At 29.0% G+C, this 23,855-nt stretch overlaps 1 protein-coding gene across 1 annotated transcript in view; it reads left to right on the top strand.

Annotated features, from left to right (window-relative positions):
• Positions 1 to 329: 329 nt before the first annotated feature.
• Positions 330 to 23,855, top strand: part of LOC142324659 (E3 ubiquitin-protein ligase HERC2-like) — a 95,294-nt gene continuing 71,768 nt past the window's right edge. Inside the window, 10 exon segments of the mRNA XM_075365530.1 lie at positions 330 to 541; positions 8,027 to 8,105; positions 11,585 to 11,675; positions 13,777 to 13,904; positions 14,570 to 14,706; positions 16,185 to 16,367; positions 17,875 to 17,987; positions 19,070 to 19,248; positions 22,361 to 22,535; positions 23,461 to 23,615. Coding sequence (XP_075221645.1) covers positions 8,052 to 8,105; positions 11,585 to 11,675; positions 13,777 to 13,904; positions 14,570 to 14,706; positions 16,185 to 16,367; positions 17,875 to 17,987; positions 19,070 to 19,248; positions 22,361 to 22,535; positions 23,461 to 23,615 — 1,215 coding nt within the window. The 5' untranslated portion in view covers positions 330 to 541; positions 8,027 to 8,051.

Here is a 23,855-nt window from a genome sequence, read left to right as displayed (position 1 = left end):
ATGAAAATAGATGTAAAATTTTGTATATGTTGTGTATGTTTTTTCAGGTTCAACGTAGATATTATTTTATTATTACTTAGTTAAGTCGCGTCCGCGATCCCAATCCCTAATAGGGTCCCAGTAGGTTTCCCCATGGATAGAATATAATTTTTTCAATGTATTTGGCACACAACCGTGTGCCTTGTGGTTAGGTCCAGTTCCTATTTCATAAAGGGGGGAGGGTTTTTAGTCGGTGCGAGCCCGACACTACCGTCTGTTGCGGGCGCAGACGGGTGGCTGCTAGAGCTTTTCCCTCCTCCTACGCAAAACAAAAAAAAAAAAAAAAAAAAAAAAAAATTAACTATTCATATTATGTACATTACTAATCTTTTTGCCAAGTGATTTTGAGTTGTAGGTTCCGTACTGGAGGTACTTTCAAACTCACGGAAGCTGTGACAAAAAAAAGGTTACCGATTCTCAAATGTAATATTGAAAGTGGAAAATGACTATGAAAGATAAAGAAAATTTGAAACCGTAGTTTCAAATCCGGATTGAATCAAAAGTAAGTACAGTAAATGTCTAACATAATTTTTAAAACGCAGCAAAACATAAAAAAAAAATATGTATATCTAGAATTGTACATGGTGATTTTAACAAATTTTGGGTACTGGTTTTGTTTCTGGTTTTCCCCCCAAAAATCGTTCTTTTTTTACATTGCATATTAAAACTTGCTCATGTTATAATTATATGCTTATAAATAATTATAAGCATATAGATGATATTTATAAAAATATCATCTAACCAAACTAAACCTATGCTCGCTTCGCTTACTAACCTTGACTAGCGAGTGTAGGTTAAATTATGTTTATAATTTTTCTCTTATAAATTACCTCCAAATAGCATGTAATTATAACATGGGTAATTACTAATTGATAAACATAAAGAAGAGTATAAAAAAAAAAACAACTGTGGGGGAAAACAGAAAAGACCCATTATATTTATATGAAAATTGATTATTGAGAACAGATTATGAATTGCAGAATTTTTCTTTTGCTTGTTTTTGTAATATATGAGTGCATATGTTGTTTGTACTAACTATGATCATTACTAGTTAAGATAAGGTTACCGTGTCCATTAAAAAGAATAGTTTTTTTTACAAACTTTTCAATCTTGAAAAATTCTAATACTAAACAAAATAAATATTAATGGAAAAATGTCTCAGTTTAAGTTGTTTAAAACCAAACATGAATAGCCTGAATGTGTATAGTTAATAATTAATTCATATTTGTACATAATTATCCATTATATTAGGTTTTATTATAATATTGCTGCTGTGTTTTTATACCTTATACCCTTATATTGAGCTCTATATTTGGGGTAGGTAATATTGCTGCTGTGTTTTTATATCTTCAGATTTATAAAAATTCATTAATCTTGAAGTATAACAAAGGTGAAGACTTCCTTAACTTCAAGCATCTTAATTAGATTTGGAAATTAACGTAAAAGGTTTTTTCACATCAGTTTTTTTTTTTAGCTAGAGTGCCTTTTTTATTTTATTTGTGTTCCAGAATAGCTTCAGTGTGTAATTTGAGTAATACACTGCAAGTTTTTCTATTTTAACTCATTTTTAATAAATACTAATTGTTGGAAATAATCAGCTGCTGGAAATGCTGAATGTTATGTTTGTAATAAATGCTAATTATTAAGCAGGAATATTTGAAATGTTTTCACATTTAAAAAATTAAATGATTATTTAAAGTTGTATAGTATATTCAGAAGTATGCAACAGATTATTAGTGTTTTTTGATTTATTTTTGTTGATAGAAAAAAAATCATAAATATTTTACTGGAATTTTTTTTGGTGATGGCCTCTGGAGTCAGGGCCTTATTATTTAAAAAAATAAATTATGTTTGTGAACAGACATCTTGCACAGATGTAGTTTGAAAATTGTTACTGTTTAATGCACTTATCAACTGCTATATCTTTTTCAACAGTCCTATGTTAAAATTAGTAACTAATACAAGTGGTTATTAGTAATTCCAGTGGGTGATTATCGTTTTTGTGGTATCAAATACTTTTGTTGTTAACATAACAGTATATAATAATTTATTTTAATGAACTAATCCCTGTGTTTTGTTATTTACTGCTTAGTGGGAATTGTTTTATTTAATATGTATGGCTTTGAATCTTTCTTGCTTTATATTTTTTATTAACTGTTATAAGGGCTTTTGTTCATAGTAATGGTTAATTGTTGTTCTGGAATATCAATAAAATTTGTGTTATTCTGCAAATTTTTTTTTTAGATAGGTCAATTAATTTGCCAAAAACTGATTTAAAATAAAAAATCCTATATTGATTTAATGCCTGAAACTTAAAAAAAACATTTGTAGACGTTCACAGAACTACATTAAAAGTGTTTATTTTATTTTATATTTTAAAAGTGTTTAGTTGGCTATGGGTAGACTTGGTTCAATGAACCCACCAGGTTGGTCTAGTGGTGAATGCGTCTTCCCAAATCAGCTGATTTGGAAGCCGAGAGTTCCAGCGTTCAAGTCCTAGTAAAGCCTGTTATTTTTACACAGAGTTGAATACTAGATCATGGATACCGGTTTTCTTTGGTGGTTGGGTTTCAATTAACCACACATCTCAGGAATAGTCGAACTGAGAATGTACAAGACTACACTTCATTTACACTCATACATATCATCCTCATTCATCCTCTGAAGTATTATCTAAATGGTAGTTACCGGAGGCTAAACAGGAGAAAAAGAGAGAGAGACTTGGTTCAATGTATTGATGAAAGTCTGAAAGTACAATATGTAACTATGTTTAACATCATATTAAGTTTAATATGAAAACATTTCTGTAGCTTATTATTCTGTTATGTAAGTGTGACCGTATATCAAAAACTTCTAGATATCCTTAAAAAAGTAAGTAACTGAACATAGTGAAAAAATAAACAATGAAAATCAGTTCTATAGCATTATTACTTACAACTTACGGAGAACTAAATAAATATGTGTAAATATATATAAGAGTACGTTATATATTATATATATATTACACCCACAAGTATATTTATTTAAGTTCTACTCATATTATATTTAAATTCTATTAAATAAACCATAGTGTTGTCAGAGGCCAAAGCAATATATTATTACACTTTTGTTATGATGTATTGTGTTAATTACTTATAATCTTTTTATTTTATTAATGGAAACAGGTAAAGCATATTTTATAGGATATTAGAACATTTATGTCATGTACTGTAATGTATTACATAAGCGATCTACATAGTTTGTTTGTTATTTTGTAAAAATAAGTTGATAGGTTACATTTTATTAAGTTTATTAATTTTATCTATTTTATCTATGTTATAGTGGTATATTTTCTGATTTAGTTTTTGACATTTTTTATTATATACTTTTAAATTAAAAACAATAAAAGGTTACATTAACATACTCATATACCTACCCAACAATATTATAGAGGAAATTTCTAAGTCAGCAGCTATCAGATTATTTGTAAAATAATCTAATCTGATCAGTATTTTTATATTTGTAAAAATACTAATTACTTGGAATATTACTTTTTCATAAATAGATAAATTACAACAGTAATCAAATACGTCTTTTTCAGCATTTTTTTGAGTCATTCCATATCAGATCACTCAATCTAAAAACACGAAAAAGTTTTGTCAGAAAATATAATTTCTTTAGGTTTGGAATAAGTAACTTTATTAATTTACCAATAAATCAGTGTTTCTCACCCCGTGGGCGGGGGGGGGGGGTGCCTCCCTAAGGGGGTGTGATAACAATAAATGGGAGACATGAGCATATCGAAAAGAAGATATTATTAAAAAAAATTATTAATTTATTGTAAGGAAAGCAAAGCAAAATACATTCTGACATAATAAATAATAAAATATATATTTACACTAAAATAATACACTTATAGTATTGTATCAGTATAGCACAATGTATTAATAATTAACTTATCAATACTAAATTAAAAACAAGTTTAATAATTATTAGTGACTCCCCCATTGGGCCTGTCTTGCCTGTCTTGTCTTAGAAATAGACACTCAAAATTTGGTTTCGCAAAGGTAGGATGTTGAAAATTGTAATAATGTATGAAATGCTCTTGTTATCAGTGCAGAAAGTGCTTTTCAGTGCAGTTGCTTTTGTTTTTGTTGGGTTTGTTTGGTTTTGTTTTGTTTTTAGTTATATATTCTCTTGATTGTTATGGTTTAACATTATGTTTAGTTTGGTACAATATTATGTGTTTTTATTTAGTGCTTTATTTTGTTAGAGTTTAAACAGATCAGAGAAGTAAGAGTAGATTTTCTTATGCAATTTTGATAAGTTCGTTTTATTCTGGTTAGTTTCAGGTTTATTTTAGGTTGGTTTAGCTTTGTTTTATTGTGTTATTACTGGCTTAGTTTTTATTTCTGTGTTTTGTGTTTTGGTTTGTATTAGTATCTGACGATTTTTGCTTAGATTATATTTATTGTTTGCTTGTTTTGTATTAAACAGGTTTTGTTCTCGGATTAGCATTTAGTTTGTGTTTTCTTTAGAGTCTTGTTAGGTCTGTTTTATTTTTATTAGTTTAGGTTTATTGTAAGTTTGTTTATTTTATTGATTACCTTTGGCCTGGTTTTTCTGTGTTTTGTTTAGTTTACAATTTTATATTTGTTGTTCATTATTTGTTTTATGATTTCAGTTTTTGAAATATTTAGACTCTGTTTTGCATGTTGGGCTCACCCTCGCTTGGTTAGGATTGTAGGTCAGCTCAGTTGGATGATCCTGTTTAGGACCTATTTAAGACCATTGTTGCTTGGATCCACATTAGGTGTGATGTTGCTTTTGGCATTCACATCGGTGGCATCTTGACAGTGGCCAGACTGGAATATGTCTTGAGGCTTTTGAAGATGACCTCCAGTAAAGCCCCTAAGGGCTAGGTACGGAGGGGGTGGCATGACGGCCAGATCTGTTACATGGTGGTTGTCTTCCCTCTGGGGTCGTGATGATCATAGGCGTGTATCAACTTCGTTCTTCTGGCATAATACCTCTTCAGTCTGTAACCCTGAAGTCCTTTGGTGCTAATGCCTTCCGACCTTAGCAGGTGCTAAGGTGTATTCCTTAGCAGGAATACACCTTTTAGGAACCCTAGTGTTTCGAGGATGCAATGCATTCTACTTTCAGGAGGGAATCATGTGTCCTGGCTGGGACATTTGAAAATTTAGATTGGAACAGAATGCAAGGATAGCGGGAGAGTTTATTATCTCCGTATTAATCGAAGAACCTGGACGAATGTTCCTTGCTGCTGTGTCTTTTGTTTATCGAGCAGATCATTATTTATTTAGTTTCAGTTACAGATTTTGTGTTTTATTTATGGACGGAATTGTTATTTGTGTTCCGGTCTTTTAGACCAGTGAGAAATAATTGACTGGGGCTGATCATGGAAGACAAGGCACATAAAAGCTTCGTTCTCTCAGTGTGATTCCCCTTAAGCCTGTCCCTGAAGTCTTTTTGGCCTAAAAGGAATATACCTTCCATGAGTTCTAGTGTTTGGAGGAAGCAATGCACTCCCCTCTCCTGAGGGAGTCGTATGATGATGATGTAAGTTTTGGAAAGGATAATGGGTATTTGGTGAGGTAAAGTTACAGTACTTTTTTCCCTCTGGCTGTCTTTCCTGCTGCAACATGGACGAGGGCTGTCTTTCCTGCTGCCGCCAACATGGACTACAGTCCATGTTGGCGGGCCACTTTACCATTCTTTGTTAATAAATTACAGTTTGTAAACCTTGTATTGTCCAGTGGCCTTGAAAAGGGCATCATGGGGGAAAGTACTCTATCATCATGGGCTCTCTCTCTTCTGGCTGGTGACTGCTGAGCTTTTCTTCCTCGTTCATCACTCTCTATCTTCATGAGATGGAGAAGGAAGTTTGGACCTTACAATATTATATAAAACTTCGCATTCGTGAGTGTTGGGGAACAGCGATCGCCTTGTTTTGTTTAATAGTTTCATGAAGTAAGTAGCTCAGTTGAAGATTATTCCTTGAAAATTCTTCATTTTAAAATCATCCAGACACACATGTCTCCAGAAAGGGTTTGGAGGGACTGCGAGGCTGCCGTCATTTTATTCTGCATCACCTGAAACTGATAGAAAACAGAAACAAAAGAAGCATATCCTCAAGTTAGAGAAAAAAATAGACAATTGAAAATTTGTTCTGTCATTTGCACTTTTAAAGGTGCCTGCGACTGGTGGGGCTACAGCGCCATTGTCGTGGGAGTTTTGTGCAGCCAGCTTGTGAGAAGTGGTGCGCTTGTGCAGGTGTGTAGGTATAATGTACTCCTGCTGACATATATAAATTCTATATTCTAGTGCAGAATATTGAAATAAAACACAGCTTACCTTAATTTTTCATGAAAGTACTTTTGTGTGATCCTGCATCCTCATTTATATGCCTTATCTCAATAATTTGTTCTAGAATGTTTATTAATAGAATTTAAATATAATTCACAGTACAAAGGAATAATTTAAAAAATTAATTTCAGTAAAATATATATGTATAAAGCTATTATTTATTATTATATATCAAGCTATTATATTATTTGTTTTATCAGTGGAGTAGGTGTTTTAAAAAACATTTTTGTTATTGTGAATGTTTTCACTAATACCATTGATGAAATAGATGTCTGATGAGGAATTACTGTCACACCTTTCATGAGTTGGGAACAAAGTACCTGTTGCTAGCATTAGTTGCATGTCGTAGCAAACTACAGTCATGTGCTTCAGCCTTTACTTTTACTTTTTTTTGATCTGCTTTAAATATGAATATGAACACATCTCCAAGGAATATCAGAGGGAATTCACTCTTGTACTCCTCCACTCCACCATCTTTGTGCAGGTAATTCTGACCATCATCTTAGCCTGTCATGCCTGTTCCATCTGGAGCATATTCCCCATAATGTTATCTGTTAAGCATGCCAAAATCTGTCAGGCATGCTTCTCTGTATGGCAAGAATCAATTGCACTGGGACATCATGTGGTCCGGTGATCTGAAAATGTCAAAATTTATCTAGAAATATAATAAAGGTTAGTTACCAGGCAGTAAATAGGATATATTTTTAAAAAACTTTTATTGCAAGTTTCACATGAGTCTTAAGCCTAGATAGGTTAAAAATTTCTCAGAAAACATATATTTTCTGTAGCTTTTCTTCAGTTTTTGAAAGAAAAATTTATTACAGTAATAAAATGAAGTTGAATAAATATACAGAAGAATGATTGGTAGTAGTACATGAAGACCACCCTCTACATTTGACAATTGTTATAAAACTAGCTATTAAGATTTAAACGTACACAGCTCCAAAGACAAAGAAGGCTAACTGTATTTGCAAAAAAGGAATCATTCAATGAGTGTGTGTGTGTGTGTGTGTGTGTGTGTGTGTGTGTGTGTGTGTGTGTGTGTGTGTGTGTGTGTGTCCATAATATACCTATATGACTGATGCAATCTAGCAGAATGTTATGGAATTTATGCCAGCAAATTCAGTCATATTTAAGATCCTTAAGAGTTTATTTATCACTGAGGAACAGACACTTTTAAATTTTCCTATCAGAGTGCATAGTATACTGTTTTAGATGCTGCAGCTCTTGAAGGCTCTCACTGATGAATGCTACTGTATTTTCAAACACACTTGTTTATGTGTACATGGTAAATCTATTCTTTTCTTAATCTATACTTGTACTCAGAATGTGTTGGAGTAAGTTCTATCATCCAAACTTATGCAGTATATCATCCCAAACTCCAAGTATTTCCTTACCTCCTTAAGATATCATTACCAAATTTTCTGCTCCATTATGTGGCATTATGTGAAATTCAGAATTTTATTTAAATGTTCTGGTGGTGAGATATAAAATAATTTAGAGTGACAGAATTGTTTATCAAATATAATTTTAGTATATATGTTAAACATATATTATAATTTTTTTATTTTCCTCATCTGTAAATACATGTATTAATGAAGTTGTATTTTATACTTAGATTATGGACATTAATGGTGTAGATTATGGACATTAATGGTGTTGCCAAACCAGATAACTTTGAGAATACCAATATGCAGGTCTGGTGTATATTTATTTTGTTTATGCTGTAATTATTATTTCTTATAATTTCTTGTTAAATGTTTTACTTAGTTGCCCAATTAAAAAAAATAACAAAAAACAATTTTTTTCACATGCATGAACCACTGAAATTTCTTATTAAAAAAAAAAAATTGGTTTGTGTGAAACTACGTTTCGCACGAGATTTGAGCATGACAACGTCTTGCAAAGACCAACAATATCTTGCAAAGACGAATATCGCAGGTGCTTCGCGCCCATGATATTCGTTGACCTTTGATTGTAATGTCACAAAAAAAAACCCTTAATGACCCTTAATCCTTATGAAGTAAACACGTGTTTTTTGAGAAACTGGCGTTGGGCTAGATGAAAATACCAATTAATTAAATTCATCCATGATTTGGATGTTTTAAAAATTACTTGTTTAAACAAATTGAATCGAAGTGATAGTTTAATTAGCTAATGAAACACTTAATATTCCATTTTTCATTTCATTTAATAATAATAATAATAATAATAATAATAATAATTATTATTTAATAATTTTTGCAAGTTTAAATTGAATGATTTGTTCAAAAATAATTATGAACAATTTGTTGTAGAAATAAACTTTAATCAAATCAATGATGATAAATTGTCAATTTAAAACAATGAAATTGAAATCATAAATCAAATTCATGAAATTGCTGTTTTTGAAAAGCCCGCCAAAACCTGCTTGACATGATAGTATATTCCATTGCACGACTGTTAAGCGGTTCAACTTGTCATTAAAACTTCTAAATATTTTTAAAACTCGTGTTAAGTAAATCAAAATTCTGGTTAAAAAACAGTAATATTCAATTTTTAAATATTATTTATAGTTTTTGCAAGTTTAACATAAATAATATGTTTAAATATAATCATGAATAATTAATTATAGAAATAAACTGAAATCAAATCAATGACAATAAATCGAGTGGAAGAGAGATAGATGCGGCACAAACTGAACGCTTAGGCCGATCGTGCCTCTCTCTTGCTCATATGCTTGGCTCAGGCGGAATGGAACAATGAGTCATGCTCTTTCGTGCGTGCTGCCGGCATTCATTGATTTATAAGACGTCACGTCAAAAATATATATATTTCAGGTTATTCAACACATTTGAATTGAGTGTTTTATGGAAATTTCATTTATTATATGTTCATGAGTCAGTGTGTGACTCTATTTATCAACTTTTTTAATGAATTTTTTAAAGAATCTCATTATATATTGGCATGTAATTACAATTATTATTCAAAATAACAATAATAGTAATAAATCTAATCCAGCTAAGTCGTTGCAGTTGATAAACAGAAGACAACATCAATTAAGCCTACTTAACAAAAAAGTAAGGAAATAAATATTTTTGAATCAAATGTTTGAAATAGTGCAATAGTCTGGTAGTAAGAACTTTCTCTGGATATACCAGGGTTGTTCGAAAAGTTCTCAGCCTGATAGAGAGATGCCACAAATTTGAGTAAATGATTATGGTATTTGTCAGTTATAGTTGTTTAGATTTCATGCTGCAAAATTTCAGATGATTGTGTTGTTTGTGGCAAAATTCCATTTTACATTAACTTCAGTCATGTGATCAGAGGTTTACAAAGTTTTTTTTTTTATCTTATACTGAACCAATCACTAAAATAAATAACTGTCTTCACTGAAGCGCTCTCCTTCAACTCTTATTTCAGAATTATTGACAGCAACTGGACAATGTGATTTCATAGCTGATGTTACAATAAATTCTACTGGTCACATCAAGAGTGTCTTAATTCACTTTTTATAATACATAAATTCAGTATGTATCATTAAATATATTTTCAAAAATTAGCATGCAAAGCATCATAAAGTTTAACCTAGCACATACAAACAACTTTTTAAAAATTAAAAAAAATTTGGTCTTGAAGTATGAGAAAGTGAATTTTCAAAAAATTACAAATATCAAAAATGGCCATGCAACCATTTAATTTTAGATTGAGTGATTTGATATGGAATGACCCCAGATAATGCTGAAAAAGACGTGTTTGATTACAGTTGTAATTTATCTATTTATGAAAATGTAATTCCCCAAGTAATTAGTATTTTTACAAATATAAAAATTCTCTGATAGGTGACTGAGAAATTTCCTCTATAATATTGTCAGGTAGGTATATAAGTATGTTAATGTAACCTTATATCATTTTTAATTTATAAGTATATAATAAAAAATGTCAAAAACTAAATCAGAAAATATACCACTATAAACTTAATAAAATGTAACCTATCAACTTATCTTTACAAAATAACAAACTTTAAACTATGTAGATCGCTTAATGTAATACATTACAGTACATGCTTAAATATTTTAATATCCTATAAAATATGATTTACTTCTGTTTCCATTAATAAAATAAAAAGATTATTAGTAATTAACACAATACATCAGAACAAAAGTGTAACAATATAAGCAATCATATATTGCTTTAGCCTCTGACAATACTAAATTAGTCCCTTCCTGTTGCAGCTACAGTAACAACAATATAGTTTTTAACTACATGAAAGAAGGGAACTTTACATTTAATATCCATTGTATTAACTAGAAACAAATAACAAACTTCTAACAGAAACTAATAAGATCGCCAAAAACTAATTGGCAATGAATTATAAAAGCACAAACACCATTAATTCTATTTTGTATATCAACTAACAACATAATCTGAAACACCAAACAGCAAGCAGGCAGCCACAAAATGAAAATTCCCTACAGCAGAACAAAAATTCCCTTTGTTCGGATTAATTTATTCGCTTCTATATGTATATATATTTAATACTGATTTATTTATTTTATATAGAAGGAGCAGGCTGATGATGCCCTACAGTTTTTTTTTATTTAAGTTGATTTTTATAGTGTATGAAAAATACTAATCCTTAGCAGGATTCATATCCAGTAACTTCTATGTAAAAGATAAAGATACTACAATTCAGTACATTTATAATTATTAGTACTTGTTCATGGGAAGTTTGTATAATCCTTACCAGTGCTTAGATATGATTGGAGGAGTGTATTTAATCCATTGTTAGAGAATAAGATGATTAATTTTACTACTTTGAAGTGCTGTTATTAAATAATTATTTATTTATTTCACACCATGGTAATTTCTTGCTTATGGCCAATTACAGCTACCTGTTAGCTTCTTTTTTATAATGAGTAATTATAAAATAATAAGGCGCAGGTGTTGCCACTTTTCTGTGAAGGTCAGCATGTATGTAGCATATATGCTTATTCGAATAAAAGTGAATTTTAGAAATTATTGTGTAAATCATATTGAGTATTTGTTTATTTTTTGTGCCGATTGAGTATTTGTTTATTCTTCAGAAAAATTTTGACTATATTCTAATTAAAAGTCACTAGTTTTTTTTTCCAAATTTCTATTCCTAATGAAATTTAAGGGCTTATAATATAAAGCAATTTATATTGTGTTTCAGAGTCAGCCTCCTGAATCAAAACCAAAAAAGGAAAGTGAAGATAGTGTTGAGAAAAAAGATCATAGTAGTGACCAACTTCCTCTTGGTTCTGGTAAAATTATTTCTTTTTTGATAAATGTTAATGTAAATTGTAATAATTATACCTTAGTTTCTATCTTTTAAAGTAAAATTAATTTGAAGAGTTACTGGCATTAATAATTTATTTTTATGTAACATTCTTGCTTATCCTACCAAAAACCCATAAAAACAATTTTTAAATTTCATGCCTTAAGTTTTTTATGTCTATATTGATCACAACTTAAATGGAAACTAATTCGCATTTTGGTGGATTATTAATAAGCTAAGAGATATTGATGTTTTCAAAAATAGTCTAGTATTTAATCACGAAATATAGTCAGTTGATTGGCCGAGAAATTACTAATGATATGTTATTGAAGGTCCTGCATGTGGAATTTCAACAAATGATTTGGGTGTATGTAAAGTAATTTAAATTTTTACCTAATTTGCTCTCAACTGAGGTAAAAACAATTTCATATTAATGTAGCACAGAACAAGCAGAATGTAACACAGAAGTACTGATTATAACTTTTTTCACACTGTGGAAACTAATGATGAAAGTTGAATGTAACCTAAAATCAATGCTCTATGATAACTGTAAATTATTGTAAACATTGTAACTCTTGTAGGGCAAAGATAGCAAGGTGGGTTAACAACAGAGTCTGAATAAGCTTTACTTAATTTTTACTTGTACAAAGACCAAATCCATTCAACTGGAAATTTCTTCATGATAAATTTTCTGCCAATTTTTACACCTACACATAAATTTTTTTAACTAAACTCTTTGAATCCCTTGAAGGTTCAGTATCATCTTATTCTGGATTTGGGTATATGTGATTTCTGTTTATTCCTCTTTGTAACCATTATAAATTCTGACATAAAATACAAATTAAATTGAATTGGTGTATTTAAATTGGTGAATTTATTTGTATTTTATTTTATTGTAAATTATTTGTTATATGGATTTCTTAATACGTCAACAAATGATATTTTTTTTTAAAACGTAAAAATAAAATTAGTAGCAGCATGATTCATTAGTTATCAAATTCCTTCTTAAAATAGAATTTTAAGAAATATGACATGTGAGTAAAAATGAGCAAACTTTTCTATATAAAGAGTATTACGTTTGTATGAGTACACATACTCACACAGACTTGGGCAATTCAGAGAAATAGTGGTGGGATAGACCTTTGACACCATCGAAAAGCTCAGTTATATGTGGGACATCGTCGTGGTTAGATGAGTCTTGTGAGTATTTTAAAAAAAAACTATCAGAAAAATCATAGACTGATTTGTGCGGAATACAGGTATGAAAATTTGATATCAAAGGTCACTCCATAAATACATTCATGGATTTATCAGAAGATTTCTTATCCATAGATTTTTTTTATAACATTAAAAAATATTGAAATTATAACATGTTAAAATGATAAATTATGTATAAAATTGAAATTAAAATTAATTTTGGATTGGCCAATTTCTTACTCCCATAAGTATTAATAAGATATTTTGTTAAATTTAGATGTATACAAATAGTTATGTAATAGTGGTTCTACGAACTTAAGTAGACTATTTATGGGACTTTATCGCCATTTTTCTTTATTTTTATAAGTAATGTGAATTATCCATCGCCATTAGAAATATTTTTTGATGTGTTGAGTTATTTTAATTTTTTGTAAAACAGAAAAGCATAAGCAACATAGCCCTAGTACATTTTTGTGCAAATCCCAATGTAGTAATTTTATTTTATTTGTTTATTAAAAATTTATTGTTATAAAATTATGTTTCTGTGTTTTATTTAAATTTGGTGTTTTACATGAAGCTCACATCTAGTGATAATGTCACTTAGTAGGTTACAATTTGACAAGTGTGTGGATATAAACACAATAAGACAAAATCAAATTTTCAGAAATTATGTGAACTGGAAAAGAGGTGAACTGTGTAGAGTGATAGTGTTCACATTTCAAAAGAAAGCTAGAACTAAGTGTAAAGAAATATTGTTTTATGCCCTAAGATTGTGTACATTTTAAATAAACCTCATATTTTCTTCTAATCTTCATATTTATCTTTTAACGTCGTAGTATCTTTTCACTTATTACAATAATTTAACTTATGTATGTTTATCTTCTTTTAAGGTGGAGATTTTTATGAAATTCCTGCTCGATGCACTAATGAAATGCAATTAATACAGTCCGTAGTTGAATTTGTGACTCAAGAAGAAGGTGGAGATGTTGAAGCATTAAGAAAAGCTATGTATTGTCAGGTAAACTTCTTATTATTTAATTTCTTTAAAATTTTTCAGTTGGCCGGATTTTTTTTTTCAGTAAATAAGAAGTTACTGCATAAATACAGGTATTACATAAATCTTGAATATCACTTACCACTTATCTTCTTTAAAAAGATAATTAAAAATCATTAAATAATTTTCTTATTAAATATCATTCTTTTGCTGAACTATTTAATATTATATAAGAAACTATTAAAGTAGATCGCTATCTAAGTAGCTCTCTACTGCTTTTTAAGCAATTATTTATCTAAAACATTTTTTGATAGATGTCATGTGAGAATTAATTGCAATAAAACTTTTTTGTATGTTTTTCAAGGTCTTTTACTCATTTAAAGAAAAACATCTGAATACATTAAAATTTTGCCTAGTTTTCTTTACTTTCTTATCAATAGCAGGATGGAAGTATTTGAACTAAATTGCTATATACCTTGAATATGGAAAAATTATTTTTTTGAAGCTAACTTTTACAAAAATCTTTGTTACTTCATTGATGAATTTTGGTTATTTATCTCAGATGAGATTATGGCTGTAAGTAAAATCTCATTTTCAATGTATACACTGTAGCCAACACTTATGTTTGTTTTAAATATTAACATGTGTAAAATTTATAGAAAGACATATTAATGTATCATTTTGTGTAGGTGGAGAGAGCTAATCTTAGAAAATCTGGTATATTAATGATATTAGAACTCCTTAAAAGAGATAAGTTAATTCCTTCTGTTAAATATAACATCATTAATGGTTGGTTGGGACCTGTGAATCAAAAAAATATTAACAGGTAAGACTTTTATTTTGTAATTTAATTTAAACATTACTTAATTTCACTATTTAATATAAATCTCAGTCACAAAGATCATCATGGTATTTTTTTAAATTAACACATTCATAAAGGTTTTTTAAGTCATTGATTGCTAAGATCATGCCACTAGTCTGAATTTAATTAAAATGATTAAACTAATACACTTTTATTTAACTTTGATAAGTTATTATACAGGAAAAAGCTAATTAAATAATGCTTTGATAAATTGAATTTTATCTGCAGTTCAAATCCTTTTATTTTTAAGATCCTTTTCCTTGAGAATTCCTAATGTTTCAGAACCATCAGTCCAGCCACTAGATAGCAATGCTGGTGATGACACAGTGGAATGTTTTAAGGAAATTCTCATATATGCATCCATACCATGTTACAGTCTTTGAAGCCTACTGAGACTACACTGTATATGCTGACTTCACTGCTGAAATGTTACAGCTTGAAGTTAATGAATTTCTTGATCATATTGTGTTTAGTGATCAAATTACACTTCATCTTAGTGGAAAAGTAACACACATCATGTCTATCTCTGGGGGTCAGAGAATCCTTATGAACTTTAATGTGAAAGGGGCTCCGCAAGATTAAATCTTCTGTTTAATATCCCTACAGCAAGTATAACTGGAGTTGCTTATTTGGATATGCTGTGTACATTGCTCTTTCTTCAACTGCAAGATGGACCAGAAATTTTATTTGGTAGCAAGATGGTACATCTCCTTACTGGTATAACTGTTTGGAATTGGTTGAAGACATTTTTCTCAACCGCTGGATTGGTTGGCATGGACCTGATTCAAAGCTTGTTTGCAGTGGCTCCATAGTCGCCTGATCTGACCCCATGTAATTTTTCTTTTAGTGTTGTGTGAAGGATTTTGTGTATGTGCCTCTGCTTTCTACTGACTTATCTGATTTTAGGCACAGGATTAAAGCTGCTGTCATTTTTATTACTTAGACATGCTGATTAATGTTTGAGATGAACTATCCTATCAGTTGAGTGGTAAGAAGATGCTTACATCAAACACTTGTAGGAAAAAGTGTAAGATACATTCTATCATTTTATTTGTGATTCATTATTGTAAGTCAAAGTTAAGAGATATTAAATAGCTTTAAAATCTCAATATTGGTTGTTTGTACACTGTATATTACAGCTTTGTTATTCTTGTTGCTGTAAATTTCAGTAAGTTATACTTATAAAAATTTCTTTTCTCCATTCCAATTTTTTTTTTGTAACGTGTATGAGTATTAGACTATAGAGGAATTGTTTTTATGACCTTTTGAGTTTCTTTCACTTATTCTGCACAATTGTTTGACACTTGTTTATTCATACATGTTATTCTGCTCTACAGTATTATCAGTTGCTGTTTTCTTTTGTAAGTTTTTTATTGCAGAGAGATATGTGATGACATAGTTGGAAAAATTTATAATATATTAATAAGATTTTGTTTTTTCAGGTGGGATATTGAACTTGTTACTCCATATCAAAAAGCAGAGCTTTTACTACTGAAGAACCAAGTTTTAGAATGAACATTAAGTAATCTCAAGGAACTTATTTTGCAAGCTGATAGGTGGGCAAAATGGTATTCACATTCATTACGAACTCCATTCAATTCTCTTAAAAAGCTTTCATGGACAAGGTAAAAAAAATTGTGAAGAATTAATATTATTTCTATGCTATCTGGAAGGTTTATTTAAAATTATGTCTGTAATTTTTAAGTTAATCATAATTCATTTACTACTAATAAACCAAACAATGAAAACCTAATTTTTCGGTTAATATATCTATTCTGGATGTATATTCTGTAAATTAACTTTCTAATGGGATGGATGAGACATGCTTACATGATTTTTCAGAAATTGGGCAGAAGTAAAGATAATACAATCATATTTGATAAATTTCTAAAAAGCACTTAGGGAAAATTAAGGATGGATAGAGCAAGGAATTTGGATCAAAGATTGGCTTTGTATTGTAAACTGCAGGACAGGGTAGAAGTTTATAGACTTACCATTGTCTGGAGATTTAACTAAAATAGAGGAAGGAACAGTTATTTCCGACTTGGAAATGTAAAAAGAAACCAAATAATATAATAAGGAAAGATGAATAAAATATATTATGTTCTTTTATGAAGAAATGTGGATGAATAGAAGATGAACTATTTTTTCCTTGTTCCTTGATCTAGAATTGGCAAGATGTTTGGAAGGAAAAAGGTATATTGGAAGAATACCCTTAAAAATATCTTTAAGCTTGAGGTGAAAGACCATTGTTACCTTTTTGCAGATGATACCACTGATTATATATATATATATATATTGAAATTTATTTTTTTAAGATTCATATTATTCCTCTGTAGTGTTAAATTTATTACGATAATACACATCTTACCTTAATATTATCATGAAATACTTTGGCAGATCATCATTGAATTCATTTAATTTAAATGCATATTAAAAATATCTCAATATTCTGTACTAAGTGGTTTATATAATATACACTGGTTGTGTATTTTCCAATACATAACCATTTTCAGTATATAGAAATGTCTGCCAAGTCATTTGTGTTAGTGGCATCCTAACTGAGGCCAAACCGATGTCTGTAATGTGTTATCAGGTTTAGAGGGTCTAAAAGATGACCTACAGTAAAGCCCATCAGGGCTAGGAACATAGGGGTTGGTGTGGGTAACCAGGGTCATCACAAAACTGGTGTCTTTCTCGTATAGGGATTAGGATGATGTATCTAGTACTACAGATAACTGCATCCACAGTATTTTTGGGGGTCTTATTAGCTAATGAATTCTTGTAAGATATCAAACTGATTTCATCTGTAACTACTATGTAGTATGTCAGTTTGAAACATTATAATATCCTTTTTTTTGTTTTTATTAAACATTTATTATGCTCGTATACATTCCTGTCAAAATATATGAAATTAAATCTATGCAGCAAACTAAAAAATTAATTTTTCTATGAATTACATTTGTGAATGTGCTACCTTTGCTGTATTAAAAAAAAAGTCTTATTTAAAAAATAACATTTTATTTTTTGGTTCTGTATTTTATGATAGTGTTTGGACCAATTTTTTCTGTAAGATTGAATTTTTTTTGTAATACCTTTTCATAATGTTCTGTATGTTAATTTTATTTACAGATTTTTACTTGCTCTGATAGGTATGTTAACGCAAAACCATTCTGGCAACGAATTGAGTCTTATTATTAATTCTGGGGTATTTGCATTAATGGAATTTATTTTGAAGGAAATAGGTTTGTATAATTTTATTTATATGCACGTTTTATTACCAGTAAATCTGGTAATAAAAAGGTATTCTAAAAAATAAAAATCATATTTTTTTTATTATTAGGTATAATAGTATTGTTTCAAAAATTTATCAAATTTTTTGTTTGTAATTTATTGAACAGACTGTTTTATTTGTATATGAACTAAACATTTTAGTATTCTTTGATATTGTTTTGTAAAAGGCATTATTTTAAGAAATAGCTTATACTTTAAAAAACTCATATTTGAAAAACTACCTTAATCCCTATTGTAACAGGTTTTTGTAAAAATAATTCATTTAATCTGTTTTAAATTAGTACTGCCAAGTTATAGCATCTCTGCTTTTCATTCAGAAAATTTGGGTTTGATTTGCAGTCAGGCATTGCATTTTCAAATGCTAAAAACGTTTTTTCATATTATATTACCATTAATATATAAACCTTTCATATATATAAATAAAAATCTTAACTTTGTTATATTTTGAAAGTAATTTTATATTTATTTATTATAGGCAAATTTTTGACAAATTTGAAGCTGTAAAACACTAAATATCCATTAAGAAATTTGTCAATGTGTATTTTTTTAATAAAAATTTTTATCATCACATTATTATACCACATCTTCCTGAGCTTCCTTGTTTATTCCTTAATTTTTGTTTCAAAAATTTACCTTAGTTAAATTTTTATTCTGAATTTTCTTCAGATGTCTGAACCATTTCTAGGCTTCTGATAGTCTGGTAAAAACAATTTACAGCTGTCAGTTGTATCTTTTTAAAACAACCCTCTTTATCTCTTCCTACCCTGCCATTTCTATTCCTCAACCTCATTTTTTTAGCTTCCCTTTTCTGTACTTACTCTTTTACTTCCTTCAGTCACCTACTACTTGTGGTGACTTCTGATCTGCTTCCTCAGACTTACACAATAAAAGTTCCCTTTTTAAAGTATTTCTGACCCTCTCATTTTTTATCCTCTCTGTTCTTCTAATGCTCTTTCTCCAGATTTCACAAGCTTGTAGTTTGTTAATTGCATGAGTAAACAAGTTTACTATTAAATAAACATTTAATTTTTAGATACGGATACAGCTCAGAACAATAATGAAAAAAGTAATAAAGAGACTTATGTTATACTTGAGGATCACAACACAAGTTATAAACCGTGTGTTTCTGCTGTAAGTGGGCCAGAAATTGCTAGTCTTCTTGAACTTTGTACCAGAGTTGTTCGAGGTGCTGATTGGAAGTGGGGTGATCAGGTAAATTTATTTTTTAATAGTGCATCACTCATTAATTCATAACTATGATTAATCATAGATTCTTTTCAAGCATTTAGATTATCATTTAAATTTTGTTAATTGTTGCTTGACTGTTAATTCTATTCCCTACCTTTTACCAAGTTGTAGCTTTATAAACTTTAAATGTTTTTTTCTTTTTAATTTCTTTGTCATACTGCTGTTTTCATCAGTATATCTTTTTGTTTTTCTGAATTTTCAAAACATTATTCTATCACTAAATCAGGTTTTACCACTTTACTCTTTCTATATTTCATTTGATTCTCATGGACTCTGATGTTTTGACTCTTAATTCTTGAAAATTAATCCTGTTTCTTGGTATCTTAATCTCAAAAATCATAGTTTGGCAATGTCAAGGATTTTTTGTTATATTTTCAGTTTTTTTTTTTTTAATTTTAGTTATATTTTATGTGCTTGATGAACTAACTTTTTTTGTAAAAAAAACTATGTTACTTAAGATTATTGTTTGGTGCCCATAAATCATGTGGACTGATATTTAGATAATTAAACATGCTAACTTATCCTTGTGTTTATATGAATGCACAGTCTTTGCTAAAGATAATAGTTACTTATCCTTAAAAACAAAAATATCCACCCTCTACCAAATCAGACAATGAACTGTTTTCGTTTAACTCAACATTGTACTTAGGTTTACGAGAAGGGAGATTATGCTTTTCTTGCCATTTTTAATAATTATAAAGCCATTTAAAAACTTTTTCCACCAATTTAAAAAGTTTTTCTAACCAAATCAGTATTATTCTGTTGATGAATTTGAAAATAATACTAATTTAAAATAAAACCCTGTTTTTCTGTATCCCATTCTACATATATAGTATTTATATGTATGCTCAAAATAATTTTCAATAATGCCTTCTAAGTTGTAGAGTGTGATGATATATCATTACTTGTAGTAATTTTTTATATTTAAGTACATTTATTTTTTATCTTATAATTGATGTTTTATATTTATAATTTATCTTATAAGGACATGATTTATATAGTTTATTATTATGTACCAAACAGAATAAAATATCTATTTAGTAAATAATTGCAACTAATAAATAATTACAATCAGATTTTATTCCTCAGTTTTTAAGCAACTATGCTTAATTTAAATTTGTATCTTACTTTCATTCTTGTACCGTTGGTGGAATTTTGAGCTTAGTCATTTGATCGTGATTTTTTGAACCCTTTTGTACATGTATGCAGTATTATACTAAATTACAAACTGCATGTACATATTTATCCTGTGTCTCAAAAGAATGGCTGCAGTTCAAATCTATGGTTAGTAATGTTAGTTCATTCATTTATTGCTGGAGACTGTGTTTACAGAAATTTTAAAATAATGATTGTCTGTATTTATAGGATAATAACAAAACTGTACTGCTTCTGTGATACTTTGTAATTTGCTATAAGTTAAGTGTAATTTTATATTTGCTTTTAGTCATGTTTGACAGTTTTTCACTCATAATTCTTTCGGACAAAACCGATTGACATAAAATTTAGACAGTAATTAGGGAGTAGCTCAAGGAACAAAATTTATATAGTGCCAATGTGTGTTTTTACCCTGGGGGTGGATGCCATCCCTTTTTGGGGGTGGAAATTATTACATTCAAAATAACCGCAGAAATCAATGGAGGAATAAATTCTAAGCAAAAAATGTTCTATAAAGTATTGACTCAAAGTCAATACTTTCAGTTATTCATGATTGAAAATGTTGATTTTTCATCCAACCATTGAACAATTTTTCATGAATAACTCAAAAATCTTACATTTATCAAAAAAATTATCATTAGCAAAAATGAAGCTTATAAAATAACGAAGAGATAATTTTTTATTTATTTTTGTAGCTGCAATACGAATCGAGTTATGCATTCTTAAAGGTAACTTTTTGTTCACCAAAAACTGAAATTGAATCTTTCAATGTTAAACCAGAAAAACGGAAATTTTTTTAGAAAATCTTATAGGATATTTTTCAAAGTACTTGAAAAGACCTTTAGATGCTCTGGTGACATTTGTCAAAATTGTCCTCCAATTACTGACTAAGAGGAGTAGGTCAACAATGATGAAGTTCTTGTGATGATCCATAGAATTTCTATAATAAAATGTGCTACTATAATCTACATAATTTTTTTTCTTTTCTCCTTTGCTCATTTTATAAAAATTTTAGTTTTTAATTTTAAGTAAACATGATTGTTAATTTTAATCACAAGGCCAGTTTTAAGGTTTAGGATGTTGCAATAAATTATAAATTACATTAACAACTATAAAAAGTTTATAATCGATTATAAATGCACCATTAAAACATTTTAAGCTGTTGAAAACTAAGTCTTGTTTTCATCATTAGGTTGGATTCTTAGGGTTAACAACATTGTAACACATCATAAATTAGGTTTCAGATTATGAAACAATGTTTATTCTACACATTTAAATGATTTTGGGCTACAAAATATTTCTATAATTTAAAAAAAATTTTTCAGAAGGGATAGTTATTAAGGGTTGAAACGTTGCAATAAATTATATTACAAACAGTAAAGGGATTTTAATTTTAATTCTTTCACCATTAAAACATTTCAAACTGTTGAAAACTAATTTTTTAAAAATTTCATCATAGGAGTGGTTTCTAAGAGTTGAAACATAGTAAAGCATCATAAATTTTATATTCCACAACATAAAAAAATGTTTATTCTATATATTTAAACATGATTTCAATCTGTGAAATGTTAAAATTTTTTTAACAAAGGCTAGTTTTCACCCCCAGAAAACAAAAAGCACACATCAGGAACATATTACTTTTGAAGCAGAGGATTAGATAAGCTTAATTATAAATTTTCATGAAAATCGGTGTTGTCCAAAAGAATTCTGAGGTAATACTCTATTTTTACCGTCAAAGCACTGGACTATTTGTTTAGTCTAACATTGTTTCAAAAACTTATTTGTTCAACCTTGAACTGAATATTTAACTTTGTTAGTGCACTGATAATCTATTTATGTAAAGTATGATTTTATATTGGTACTCAACACTGATAAGTTAATATGATGTGATGCAGTGAATTATTGTTTTTTATTTGTTCAGGATGGTCCGCCACCTGGGGAAGGTAGAGTGATTGGTAAACTTGGTGAAGATGGGTGGATAAGAGTGTTGTGAGATAATGGTTCTACAAATTCGTACCGTATGGGCAAAGAAGGAAAATATGATCTAAAATTAGCTAATGATGTCGATACAGATTCAGAACCTGATACCAAAAAATGTTTGTATATAATTTTATTTTATTTGTATTGTATTTGTCAAATTATGTAGTGATATATGAGTAGATCAATCATCTAGAACTCTTACCTATACATTTATAAGTAAGAGTAATGTAAGCTGTATTATATTGGTTATCAGTATTAATTTATGAGCCTCCAAATTGGTTATTGATCAGAATTCACCAATTGAAAGATGCCATTTGATCCTTCGGTCATTTCAGTTTTGATCAATATGATGATGTATTTATATTACTTTCCCTTATTGAGTTAAGGTAGTGATTGCATTACTTCATTACAGAAAGTGTTTTATTTCTATTAGTTTACACTGTCTACACAAGTTTGTGTGGTGAACAGAAGGAAGTTATCACGTATAGATCTAAGTATTACCTGCATTTCAGTTGTCTTAGCATGGGCAACATTATGATTGACTTGAATATCACTTATAGAACTACCTAGGTAGAAGTACTACCTACATTTCAGTTATCTTAGCATGGGCAATATTGTGTTTAACTTGATGAAGAATTCAACAGAAGACCATTTAATCTTACTTTCCGCCATAATGACATTGGAATACTGATAATTCTTGAGAATGCTAGTATCATTTTTGGAATTAAAACATGAATCATTTCAACTGTTATGGTGGTATATAAAAAAAATGTATTAATGTACTTTTTAAAATGTATGTATGATAAATTTTAAAATGATAATGATTAAGGATCAAAAAAAACTTCTCAATTAGTGAATTCTGTTCAGTTGCTGTGTATTTAATGGTCCATTCATATTAGCATTAATAATGTTATATATGTATATATCTGATGATTTCTTAGTATATATGTTTTGATGTATTTATATTTGATTATTTTTCCTTGTTATATTGAGATGTAAGGAACATCATAAAATTAATCCATGGTCTTAAATTTGTTATAGTGGTTCGGAATGATGATATAGGTCCAGCAGAAGTTTTGCGTCTAAGTGCCTTAAATTTATTGCGTGGATTAGTGATTTGCTGTGGTGTACATGCTGATTCAATGCAGTCTTCTGCTGTTAATGCAGTTTCAAAATTATTTCACAACATTGTTGAGGTAGGTCGTTAATATTTATCGTACTTCAGTTATATGGTACTGTTACGGTTTATTTATTTTCATAAAATGATTTATTATTAAATATAATTATGGACTGAAGTAGCCAAAATGTAACCCTAATTGTACACATATTATCAGTAACTAAATGTCAAATCAATATATATATTTTTAACACATTTATATATATTTTTTTCTTATATTTAAATGTTTATTCTTAGGCTTTGTATTCTGTTTTTTGTT

The sequence above is a fragment of the Lycorma delicatula genome, chromosome 5, assembly GCF_047948215.1.
Source record: "Lycorma delicatula isolate Av1 chromosome 5, ASM4794821v1, whole genome shotgun sequence".
NCBI classification, from domain to species: Eukaryota; Metazoa; Arthropoda; class Insecta; order Hemiptera; family Fulgoridae; genus Lycorma; species Lycorma delicatula.
Note: the sequence above shows the minus strand (reverse complement) of the source record. Positions and strands in the feature narration are given on the sequence as shown.